The sequence below is a fragment of the Hydra vulgaris genome, chromosome 13 (assembly GCF_038396675.1).
Source record: "Hydra vulgaris chromosome 13, alternate assembly HydraT2T_AEP".
NCBI classification, from domain to species: domain Eukaryota; kingdom Metazoa; phylum Cnidaria; class Hydrozoa; order Anthoathecata; family Hydridae; genus Hydra; species Hydra vulgaris.
The window spans coordinates 39,778,211-39,791,102 of record NC_088932.1 but is presented as its reverse complement, the minus strand read 5'-3'; the positions used below and the strand labels follow the sequence as shown (position 1 = coordinate 39,791,102).

General features: G+C 31.2%; 1 protein-coding gene across 1 annotated transcript; it reads left to right on the top strand.

Annotated features, from left to right (window-relative positions):
• The first annotated feature begins 6,817 nt into the window (after positions 1–6,817).
• On the top strand, positions 6,818–7,471 carry LOC136089881 (uncharacterized). The gene has a single exon (XM_065815974.1). The coding sequence runs from the start codon at positions 6,818–6,820 to the stop codon at positions 7,469–7,471; it is 654 nt and encodes a 217-aa protein (XP_065672046.1).
• Positions 7,472–12,892: the final 5,421 nt, after the last annotated feature.

The window sequence follows — 12,892 nt, the reverse complement described above, 5'->3', positions numbered from 1 at the left end:
AATTTGCAATCATTTAAGTTGTGTGTCAATCATCATCTTGCTCTACCATCTTTATCTTTTCTCTTTTAGTAACTTCTAACTCTAATTAGTGGTTTGCTTGCAGCCTTGTTGGAAGCAAAGATGTTTAGAAAAAAAAAAAAAATTTCATTGCGTAAAACTTTCGTTTCGTAACGTAAAGTAACGTAAATAAAAGCTCGTGTGTTTAGGGCCAGATTTTTTCAATACCCTTATTCAAAATCCCGACTTGTTTGAAATGTTGAGACTGAAATTACCACGTCAGTATACTAATTAATATAGGTATAACGTATACTAATTACTTTACATTAATATAGGTATAACGACTTGAAATATATAAGTCTGTCGTCAAGAAGGACTTTCGTCTAGAAAGACTGTCGTCTAGGAGGAAAAAATTAGCGGTCCTAGGTACAACAAGCTTTTTTTTTAATTCTATCTTGGATCACTTGCTATTTTATTTAGGGCTTAGATTTTACTCCATAGTAAATAGATAAGAAAGACATATCATTTTGGTTAAAAGTTTGTTTATTCTTAGATTGTTTTCAACAAAATAATCTAGTGTAACTTAGGTTTTTACCAAAATTATTTAGTGTTTTTTAGGTTTTTAACAAAGTTATCTAGTTTTACTTAGGTTTTTAATAAAATTAACAAGTAGCAACGCTTTCTGAGAATCAAAATAGGATTAAAAAATAAAATTTTTTATAACTAATCACCTGACGGATAAGCATAACTTAGAACTTTAAAGTTTTTAAATAAAGTGGGGTGGTCCTTTGTAAAAAAAGAGGCCCTTGGTACACATACTTTTTCTACTAATAATGCCTTTAATCAACAAATAAGGATTGTAAATAAGCATTTTCTAAAATATAAAATAAAGGTTTTATTTTATTGCAGTTTAGAAAAATAAAACAAATAGTTTGCTTAAATAACGTCTTATTTTAGTCGTATTTTAAATGACGTTTTTCAAAGAAAGAAAAATAATTATTTTGGGCTCCTAGAGCTGCATATCTAAATACAACAAATATCTGTATTGAATTTTATCTGGCCTTTTAAATTGACTAAAATTACCTCGTACGCCATAAATAAGTTAAACACAAGACATTCAATACAAAAACATACAAACATTATTTCCCACAGCTTTTTACCAATATAAAACGCGCTATAGCCACAGACGATTTTACTAAACTTGCTAATGACCTAATACCGTTTTGGCTACTTTTTCAGCTGCCACAAATTGCAAACTGATTGTCTGTAAGTTATGAACTCAACTGTAAGTTATGAACTGTATTTTTTTGTTTCTTTGTTGCAGACAAGAAGCTAGCAATTAGAAATTAGCAAGAGCTAGTTTCGATTAAATACTCTTTAATAATCGCACGATAACGTAAGTGATATGTTAAATGTGTATGTTAAATGCATGGTAACAAAACAACCCGTTTATTTTTCTTAATCAATCACCGCTAATAAAATTTTTCTTATTTTTCCATGCTTTATATAAGGTTACTTTCTATATATATATGTTTGTGTGCCACAAAATTTGAAATCAATTTTTGAAAGCTTTTTTCTCAACCAATTTTGCTCAAATTTTGCACACTTAATCATTTTCGATGACAATACAAGGAAATGGAAAAATTTGACCAAAAAAAGTTAATTAAGTTAACAAAAATTTAATTTGTATTTCCCCATAAGAACACTGAATTAATAAAAAAAAAATTTAAAAACGTAACAGTAATTTTTCCTTCTACAAAAGATAACAAAAAAAGAATTTCTAGGTCCAATAGAATTCTGCTTGCATAAAGCATGGGTTTGAAAAAAGAATTTTTTTTTGATTTACTAGTTGCATTAAGAACTGAATTAACAGCATCTTGTAGAGTACTTCAATACAATTTAATACTGTTACAATATCGCTACAAATACCGTTTTGCAGAACCTTGTCCTTAAAGTTAAAAAATTTTTTTACTTGGTTTTTCTTAAACTATATGGCACAATTGCCATTTAATTTAACAGAAAAGTAACAAAAAAAAAATTTATTTTTTTGTTATTTGCTTACTTTTTGTGAATCCATTTAAGGTATTGTTAAAAGTGACAGCAATACTTTAATGATTGTAAGGAAGCGTGTTAAAAGTGACAGTAATAACTTAATAGTTGCAAAGAAGCATGTATTTATTATTTAATTATTGTAAGTGGGTGTTGTTAAATGTGGCATTTGTAACCTAATTATTGTTAATATTGTTAATGAATAATTTATTGGTGCATACTCTCCACAGACAACTTTTTTATTATATTCTGGTAGAGGAGCAGCAACTCTCTTGTATTTTGTACTAGTTTAAATAAATATTCTCTCCAAAGGAACAGTTTTTAATCCTCGAGATTTTACATGGCGCCCGATGAAAAACTATGAAGAGATACCGAATAAAAAGATTTATGAAAAAAGTAAGAATTAAGAAAAGTTTGTGTTATTGAACGTTGAAATAAGTTGAGTTTTTTATTTGTGATTTTGTTACGGAAGTTTTGATAGAATTAGAATTTAATTGTTGAAGGTGTTGATTGTGACGAAAATTCGACTTTTTTTTCTGAGATGTTGTTCATATTTATTTAAAAATGGCAGCCGGGTAAGGAAGGAAAGTAGCGAGAAGGAGAGCATTACGAGTAAGTTTTGGAAATTCATTGAGCGAAATAAGAGAGGAATTAGAGAGTGAGGTGTTTAACTATGCCGAATTAGTAGGTTTAAAAAATAATTTAAGCGAGAGTTACGAGAGAGTAAACAATATTGATGAGGAAATAATAAATAATTTAATCAAGAGGAAACTGAAAAGGACGTTTGTGAGAGTGCAAGAGTAGTTGAGTTTTACCATGTGTTGATGGCTGGAGTGACACTAAAATTAAAAAGTATAAAAATAAATGAATCGGATAAAGATTCTGTTAAAAGTTATAATCAAACTAAATGTGTTTTACCTAAGTTAGATTTGCCAGTTATTAATGGTACTCCCGTAGATTGGCAGGATTTTTGGGACCAATTTAATTTATCAATTCATAGGCATGAAGGTTTAACTGATATAGATTGATTTAACTATCTAAAAAAATATTTGTCTGGCCGAGCATTGGCCACTATCTCAGGACTTTCACTTAGTTCAGAAAATTATAAAGAGGCCATTAAAATCTTAATAAACGGAAACGGGAATACACAAGTTTTATTTTCAACACATAGGGATTCTTTGTTAAAAATAAAGAAAATTAAAGATTTCAATGATCTAGAAAAAATAAGAAAACTTTATAACGATATAGAGAGCTGGGTACGTAATCTAAGATCCCTAAAATTAGAAACAACAACTTGCGGCTGTTTATTAATTCCTATCCTTAAGGCAAAACTGCCAAATGAACTTTTAATTTTAATTTCTAAAAAATTTGCCGGAGAGTTATGGACTTTAGATTGACTTTTAAAATATTATAATGAAGAATAACAAGCTAAGGAGCGTTGCGCTTAATATCTTTTAAAATTAACTTATAAAAAAAATGTACGTAAAAATTTGAAATATGATTCTTTAAACAAGTATGCACAGCAAAATTATTTTCATAATTATAAAAACAAATATAACTTTACAACATCAGGTTTTCATACACAAAATAAAAGAGCACCAGAACAAAAAAGTTTACAATGTGTATATTGTTTAGAAAAACAAAAGGCTTCTCACTGCTTCAAGGTAACAAATTTAGATTCAAGAATTGAAATTTTAAAACTCCAAAAGAGATGTTTAATATGTTTAAAATTAGGTCATATCTCAAAATTTTGTCATTCTAACTATTCATGTTTTCAATGCAATGGGAAACACCACATTTCTGTGTGCAATAAGAAGCAAACCCTAACTAGTGCAACTCTTGTAGGTGCCTCCAATAGCATTTTACTACAGACAGCTAAGGGTAAGTTTTTTTCAGAGAGTGAGCGTGGAGTATTCAAAATATCATTTGGTAGCGGTAATCAGAGGTCTTATGTTACTAAGAATGTATGTGAAAGATTGAAATTAAAGACAATAAGGCAAGAAGCTATAACAATAAAAACATTCGGTCAAGTAAACAATTCCAGGGTTAAAAAGCTCGATGTTGTTCAACTTAAGGTAAAACATAGAAATGCTAATTTGTATGAGTATGTCGAGGCACTGTGTGTGCCAGTTATTTGTAGCCCTTTGCAGAGGCAAGAGATATCTCGAGCGTGTAAAAATTACCCATATATTTCAAAATTGATTCTTAATGATTATGATGATGGTTCTAAAGATTTTCTTATTGTCTTATTGGTAGGGTGTGATTTGTACAATAAATTTATGACAGGTAAAGTTATTAGAGGGATTAAAGGCTGTCCTGTAGCTTCTTTCTCTGTTTTAAGATGAGTTTTAAGTGGCCCAATGCCTTATGATATAAATGATAATAAGAAAATAATCCAGAATTTACGCGTTGATGCTAATTTAATAGGGAGTGTAGAAGATGTGCGCAGTGAGATAGATGAACTAAGAAGTGATTTACAAAAATTTTGGAGTGTGGAGAAAATGGAATCTACTGATGAGCGTGTGATACATAAATTCGAAAATGATATTGTGCATAACGATGAGAGATATGTAACTAAGCTTCTTTTTAAGCCAGATCATGATTGTTTACCAGATAACTATAAAATTTGTGAGATTAGGCTGAATAGGTTAAAGAGGCAGTTGGGTGATAAGAATTTGTTAAGTGATTATTTTAAAGAATACGAAATAAGTAAAATTATTCCTGTTCCTGACAATGACTGAGTTCCTGACAATGAAATCGCTAAGGAATCAGGAAAAACACACTTTCTAGCACACAGCCCAGTTGTAAGAAAAGATAAGGAAATCACTAATATAAGAGCAGTATATGATGCTTCTTTTTCTAACAATGGATTGTCCTTGAAAGATTGTCTTTATTAAAGGCCTAATCTATTATCCAAAATAATTGATGTGCTACTGCAATTCCGATTAAATTATATTGCCGAATTAGCAGATAATAAACAAGCTTTCTTAACTGTAAAAATTTCTAGTGAGCATAAAGAATATTTAAGATTTCTCTGGTATGAAAATGTTAAAGCAGAACAGGACAGAATTGATTGTTTATAGGTTTTTGAGAGTAGTATTTCGTCTGACTAGTTGCTCCTTTTTATTAAATGGAACAATAAGACATCGTCTCAAAAAACATGAAAAACGTAATGGCAAATTTGTAAAAAGATTCGTTGAAGATTTATATGTTGCTGATGACACATCTGGAACTGAAAGTGTAACTAAGGGTAAAGAGTTTTATAAAAAGTCAAAAACTGTTATGTCTGAAGGTGGTTTCAATTTAAGGAAGTGGAAAACAAACAGTCAAGAGTTACAAAATTATTTTGATTTTAATGAGAAAATAATAAGAATAAACGAAATAAAAAATTCAACAAGCAATCATGATGACAATACTTATTTAGAAACAGAGTTGGGTAAAAGAGAGCATGAGTATAAAAGTGTTTTAGGAATCGAATGGAATTCGAAAAATGATGAATTTATTTTCCAATTTAATGAGTTTACAAAAATGTCACGTGAACTTAAAACAACAAAAAGAAATATCTTAAAAATTTCGGCATCAATTTACGATCCATTAGGCATTGTTTCGCCTATAACAGCCAGACTAAAATCAATTTTTCAAATTTAGTGTAGAGATAAAACGGAGTGGGATGCGAGTGTGGGTGGAGATATTGAGTTAAAGTGGAAAGAATTGTTGAGAAATGTTGAGGAGCTGAATGTTTTAAAAGTAAAGAGACATGCGTTTGTTAGAGTAGAGGAGAGAATAATTTTGGCGAGAATAATTTGGAGTTACATGGGTTTTGTGATCGCTCAAGAGAGATATATTGTGCAGTTGTTTATCTTAGAGTTAAGACGAGTGTTGCTGTGAGAGTTTTTTTTTTTGGCAGCTTAAACAAAAGTAGCGCTATGAAAGACTTGCTTGTTTCTAGGTTTGAACTATTGGGTTGTTTGTTGTTGAGGAAGTTAGTTGGAGAAATGAAACGAGTAATAGAAAATCAAGTATTTATTATTAATGTTAGTTGTTGGACAAATTCTGAAGTGGCTTTACATTGGATTAAAGGGAGGGAGAAAACTTGGAAACCTTGGGTGGAAAATTGTGTAGCCATGATTAGGAAAGAGGTTAAGAGCAAAAAATGGAGGCATGAAGCAGGATTTGAGAATCCAGCAGATATTCCAACTCGTATGTTTTGTTTTAAGCAATTGAATGACGGTTGGTTATCTAGACCTAATTTTTTATTTAAGGAGGAGGTTGAAGTAGGATTTTTTGATAGCGAGAATAGTTTGAATGAGGATGAAGTTCTGATTGAGTCGAAAGGTGTAAATTGGATAAATGAGAATAGTGTAAATATGGTTGAGGCTGCGATTAGTGGTAATATTGGTGTTCTGATAAACATTAAAAAGTATAGTACATTGAACAGACTTATAATGGCAACTGGGTATGGTATTAGATTTGCAAGTAATTTGATAAAAACAATTAAGAAGGACAATGGAACAATTAAAGAAAACGTGTTAACATTTGATGAATATGATAAGGCGTTTAGTTTATGGTTATTAATAGAACAGCTTTTTTACGAAATCAAGATAACTACGAGAAACTAAGTTCATCCCTGAAGTTGTTCACTGAAGAATAAAACGTACTGCAATTAAAAGGACGATTTGGAAACTCGATACTGAGTTATAATAAAAAATATCCGATTATTTTACGCGATGGTCAACATATCAATTTTACGGTATTAATTATTGGCATTGAAATGACATTAAGTCAAGTTAGAGCAAGGTTTTGGATTATTAAAGGAAAAAAGACTGTCAAGAACGTTTTGCGTAAGTGTGTTATTTGCAAGAAGATTAATGGAACTACAGTACTACCTCCGTCAACTCCTGATTTACCTGATTATTGTGTAAATGTTTCTATGTTTTCGTTTCAAGCTGTTGGTGTAGATTATGTTGGACCTTTATATGTAAAAAATTACTTAAAAACTGATTCTGAATCTAAAGTTTACGTTTTGATTTTGACCTGTGCGTCTAGTCGTGCAGCTCATCTGGAATTAATTCCTGGCATGAAGATTGCTGCTTTCATCCGAGCACTCAAACGCTTCATTGCACACAGGGGTATACCTGATAGCATTACTAGTGACAGTTTTAAAACATTTAAATCGATTGAAGTGAAGACGTTTTGTTTAAATAAAAAGATTAATAAAAAGTTCATCCTACCTGCTTCCCCTTGGTGGGGAGGATTTTATGAAAGATTCGTAAAATCAGTTAAGATACCACTATTAAAGGTTATGGGAAAATCCCTCGTTACTTATGAAGAACTGCAAAAAGTTTTATGCGATATCGAATCTGTAATTAATAGTAGACAACTTGTGTACATGTTAATGAAGAAGCACTTACTCCTTTTCACTTGATGTATGGACAAAATATATTTAGAAATAATGTGAAAACGAATTTGTGTTTTGAGTTGGGTGATATCAAGAAACTTGCCACCTACTTAAGAAACTTAATTTATGCTTATTGAAAGCGTTTCAGTAAGGTTTATCTGAATGAATTAAAACAGCAATATTTATGTAATAAGCTTAATGATAATAAGCAAGAAAAGTTAAAAGTAAATGATGTTAATTAATGACAAAGTTTTTGTACCACGAAGTCAGTGGAGAATGGAAGTTATTGAAGGAAAGGACAAAGCAATTCGTGGAGCAAAATTAAAGGTTATATCGAATAAAGGAGCACCCAAGTTATGTTTCCAACCTGTCCGAAAATTAGTTCCTCTGGAGATTGATGTTGGTCAAGATAACAAAGATAAAGATGATAATTCGAAAAAAATGTCGGTGCAGTTGAAACCGAGATTGGAAGGAATGAGGCGGCGCTCAGGTCAATTAATAAACGTCCAACTCGACAGGCAGCTCTTGATGGACAATATCTAGGACAATTAAAACACAAATATTGTTGACAAATTAACAGGGGAAACGTGTTAAAAGTGACAGTAACAATTTAGTAATTGTGAGGAAGCGTGTTAAAAGTGACTGTAATAATTTAGTAATTGTAAGGAAGCGTGTTAAAAGTGACAGTAATAATTTAATAATTGAAAGAAAGCGTGTTAAAAGTGACAGTAATAATTTAGTAATTGTAAGGAAGCGTGTTAAAAGTGACAGTAATAATTTAATAGTTGAAAAGGAGCATGTGGAAAGTGATATTTATTATTTAATTATTGTAAGTGAGTGTTGTTAAATGTGGCATTTGTAACCTTATTATTGGTAATATTATTAATGGATAATTTATTGGTGCATGCTCTCCACAGACCTCTTTTTTATTATATTCCTGTTGGTGGAGCAGCATAGACTCTCTTGTATTTTGTACTAGTTTAAGTATATATTCTCTCCAAAGGAACAGTTTTTAACCCTCAAGATTTTACATATATATTTAAGTATTGTTAATTTAAAGATGGGCTATTGTGGGCTGTAGCCCCGGAGCCCCGAAACTGTAGAACCCGAGGCTACAGAGAATGTATTTAAGGCTACCTCATTTATATTCTTTGGATTTCAGCATACTTATGACATTTAAATATATAACTAAAAATAGAAACATAATCATCATACCAAAATATGGAGTATTCCGTTTTTAACATATGTAAGTATCGTAGGTGTTGTCAAAAAATGCAAAAAACGTTATGTAATACTTAAAGCCTATCCATATGTTAAGGAACGAAATTAAAAAAAACGTTATAGTACAGACCCTTGGCAACGGAGGGGAAGGGGGAGGGCAGCAGGAACATTTGCCACCCCCAATAACTTTGCAATTAAATAAGATTAAATAAATTGAAAAAATGACGAAAAAAAAAAAATTATAAAAATTGTAACATAGCAAAAACCAAAATTACGTCATGGTGCCCCATTTTTCACTACCGATATAATACAGAAAATCTATATGTTGTAAACATCTGAAAAATTTTTTAGGAGTTAAAAATGTCCTTTAAAAAAAGGTCCTTAAAACTATTTCAAGGTAGTACTGCCCCCCTCCCCGATTATATTTTTTGCTCCTACGAGCCTGTAGCTTACAACTGTTTGATGTCACTTGCAATCATTTCCAAAGGAACTTTTCTGTAATTTATTTTTATCCATTTATTAAACCATCAAATTTAAAAAATTACAAATTTGTTTATATTTTTACAAAATTAGGTTTGGTGTCACTCGAATAGTTGAAAACATCAACTAATGACTAGGAAAAGAGACAAACACATTTCCACTGTTTAAACTTTTGTCTGACTGATAACTACTGATTTTGTTTGTCAGTATAACCAAAAAAATAAATGAAAATTAACTATTAACTGAGAGTTAGCAAATGAATTCAAAATAAGCAAAAAACTTATGTTTAACTGCAGTTTGCAGTTTATATCATGTCCATGGCGTTTCTTTAAATGTTTCATGGAGGCAAAGAAACAAAGAGCAACTGTTACATAAAAGAATCAACTTCCTCCTCAAAAGTTTACCCACTGTAATTCAACCTCCTTCTCAAAATCTTCCTATTGTAAACCAACTTCCCCCTCCAAAGTATACTCATCGTAAACCAACCTCCTGCTTAAAAATCTATCCATCATAAGTCAACCTTCAACTCGAAAATCTACCCATGTGAATCGACCTCCGCCTCAAAAATCCAACCATTGTATATTATTCTTCTTCTCAAAAATCTATCCATCGTAAATATAAAAATGTTTAGATACTTACAACGTATATATTTTCTGTAATTTATCGGTAGGGAAGAGTGAGGCACCATGGACTGTTGTGACCAGCGTTTTCAGGTAAAATTTATTTACTTATTTATTTTTTCGTATATATATATATTATAAAACTTATAATTATATATGTTTATATATATATATATATATATATATATATATATATATATATATATATATATATATCGTCGCCTTAGAGGGCGCCTTAGAGGGTTCTATCTCCATGTTGTGCTCAAATTCAACTATGACTTTAGGGACATCTATTTTAAGTGCTAGAATCAGATTAGGCAGCGGGTCTATCGCCACATAGTAGGAGAAAAGCAATAAGTTTGTGCGAGTTTTGAGCTATTTACATTTGTGCGGAATCCCAAAAGGGCAAAGGTGTTATCTCCTTTGCCATCTGACTATACCGGAGAAATCTTCTTTGCCCTATGACGTAATTCTTGGAAATGGCAGACGATAACAAACGAAATATAATGAATAAACAACCTTTTATTAAAACAGAGGTAATTTTAAATAGTTTTTTTCGTAATTCTAAGAATTCACCATAGAATTAAACAATGGTTCAAAAAAGCCAACTTTCACTAAACCAAAAGTTGGACGCAAACAATGCAAAAGACCAAATCTTTGGAAACGATTTGTTGAAAAAGACAAAAGAGAGAAAGGAATGGCATACAAGACACGAAAAGGTATAGCAGTACCTTCCAAAACACCTAGAACGGTGAACTGTTTAAAGTGCAAATTCAAGTGTGGAGAACATTTTTAGGAAACCAAACGACTAGAAATAAATAAACACTACTACCAACTAGAGGGTGAAAATAGAAAAAAAGATTTCATATGCCATTTAGTGAAAAGTAGCAATGTTTCACGTTGTCGTGACAATTCAGGAATAAGACTAAAAACAATATCCTGTGCATATCATCTGCCAGTGGAAGCGAATAAAAACAATGTCATTAGAGTGTGCCAAAAATTTTTTTGCACGACTTTGGACATAAGCAAGAAAACTGTTCAGTTTGTTGTAAAAAATAAAAATGAGATTGGTCTTTTCATACCACCAAATTCAACAAAAGGAAAAACTCCAGCCAATAAGACTTCAGAAATGCGAACCAATGCAGTTCGAGAGCACATCCTAAGCTTTCCTCAGGTCGAATCTCACTACTGTCGGGCTTCATCAAAGGCAAAATACCTTAGTCCTGAACTATGTATTGAAGAACTTTATAGACTATACAAAGATGATTATTGCACAACGAAAAATATCACAGATCCAGTTTCTATCGGTGTATATCGAAGAATATTTGTTACTGATTTTAATATAAAATTTTTTATTTCCAAAAAAGACCAATGCTCGATTTGCAATGCTTTTCGAAATGCCAGTGGTGATGATAAAGAAACGCTACGACCAAATTATGACAGTCATAAATTTCGTGAAAAGGAAGCTATGGACGAAAAAAAATTCTGATAAGACTGCATCTGCAGCTGACAAGTCCATTCGTTCTATAACTTTTGACCTCGAAGCAGTGTTACCACTTCCATTTGCAGGTGATGCACAGATTTTCTATATGCGGAAACTTGCCGTTTATAATTTTACTATTTATGAAACGTCGACCAAAAAAGGAATTTGTTACCTATGGGACGAAAGTGAAGGTAAACGAGGAACCAATGAAATAAATACAGCTCTGTTAGATTATATGAAGTCTCTTCCAGTTTCTATGAAGAGGGTGACTTCTTTTAGTGATACGTACTCTGGACAAAATAGAAACCAATTTATTGTTGCGACAATGATGTACATTGTTCAAACAACTCACCTGAAATGCATCGATATGAAGTATATGGAGTCGGATCATTCTTATTTAGAAGTTGACTCTATGCACAGTACTATTGAATGTAGTAAGAGCCATCAAAAAATTTACACTACACGAGAATACGAAGTTCTGATTGCTGCAGCGCGCAAGAATCCGTGTCCATATCTTGTTAAACCACTGCAACACACCGATTTTTTTGACTCAAAACAACTTTGCGGTAAAATTGTGAAAAATCGTACAAAAAAAATTAAAGGTGAAACCGTCAACTGGTTGAATATTAAGTGGGCAAGGTTTGAAAAGTCAAGACCGTTCATTATGCAGTACAAATATAGCATTACGTCGCCTACCTTTATGGAAATAAATGTACAGTCTGGAAGAGGACGACGATCCAACATCGAAGGATTAGAGCCTCAGCCATTGTATCCTACTCGCCTGCCTATTTCGTATGCGAAAAAAAAAGATCTCAGGCGCATGAAGAAATCGCGTGTTATTCCACCAGATTATGCCCAATGATATAAAAACCTACCGTCTGCAGTAGCCATGAGAGACAGTTTACCAGAACCAACTGCTGATGAGTCAGAAATTGATAAATCGGACTATGAAGACAACTAGAACTAAGACTTAGTTTTCTGTCTATTATTATTCTGTTACTATTATTATTCTGTTATATAATTTTATTATTACTATTATTATTCTGTTATATAATTTTGCTATTAAAACAATTTTTGTTCTTAACTCGGACTATGAAGATAACAAGAACTAAGACTTTGTTTTTTGTCAGTCATTTTTTTCAGTATTACTATAATAATTATTCTGTTATATAATTTTGCTATTATAACAATTTTCTGATTTTTCTGCTAATTAAGATTAAGATTTCACTTTGAATTTAATTTTGATTAAAAAAACATTGTTTACAAATTTTTAAATTCTGTTTAATTCACAGTTAATTTGAGTAAAGGTTCTATCTCCATGGTAATTGTAAAATTGTCCCAAAATGTTACTAATTTTAAAAAGTTTGAACCATGATTGTCATTATCTGATAGTTTACACAATCATAAAAAGCATTTTGTATTAATTAAAAAAGAATTTTAATTGAATTCATTATGTTTATAAATTTCAAAAATTCCATTCAACTCGCAATTAATTTAGGCAAAGGTTCTATCTCCATGATGACTTTTATAATTTGTGCCATACTCTCTTCAATGTTAATAATTTCAAAAAAGTTGAATTATTCCTATCATGTTTGATAGTTCTAATTGATCAAAAAACATTAACACTAACAAAAAATGAAGTTG

Bases quoted from the DNA above. Each gene is read 5' to 3' on its own strand.
- LOC136089881 (XM_065815974.1), top strand. From the start codon at position 6,818: ATGACATTAAGTCAAGTTAGAGCAAGGTTTTGGATTATTAAAGGAAAA.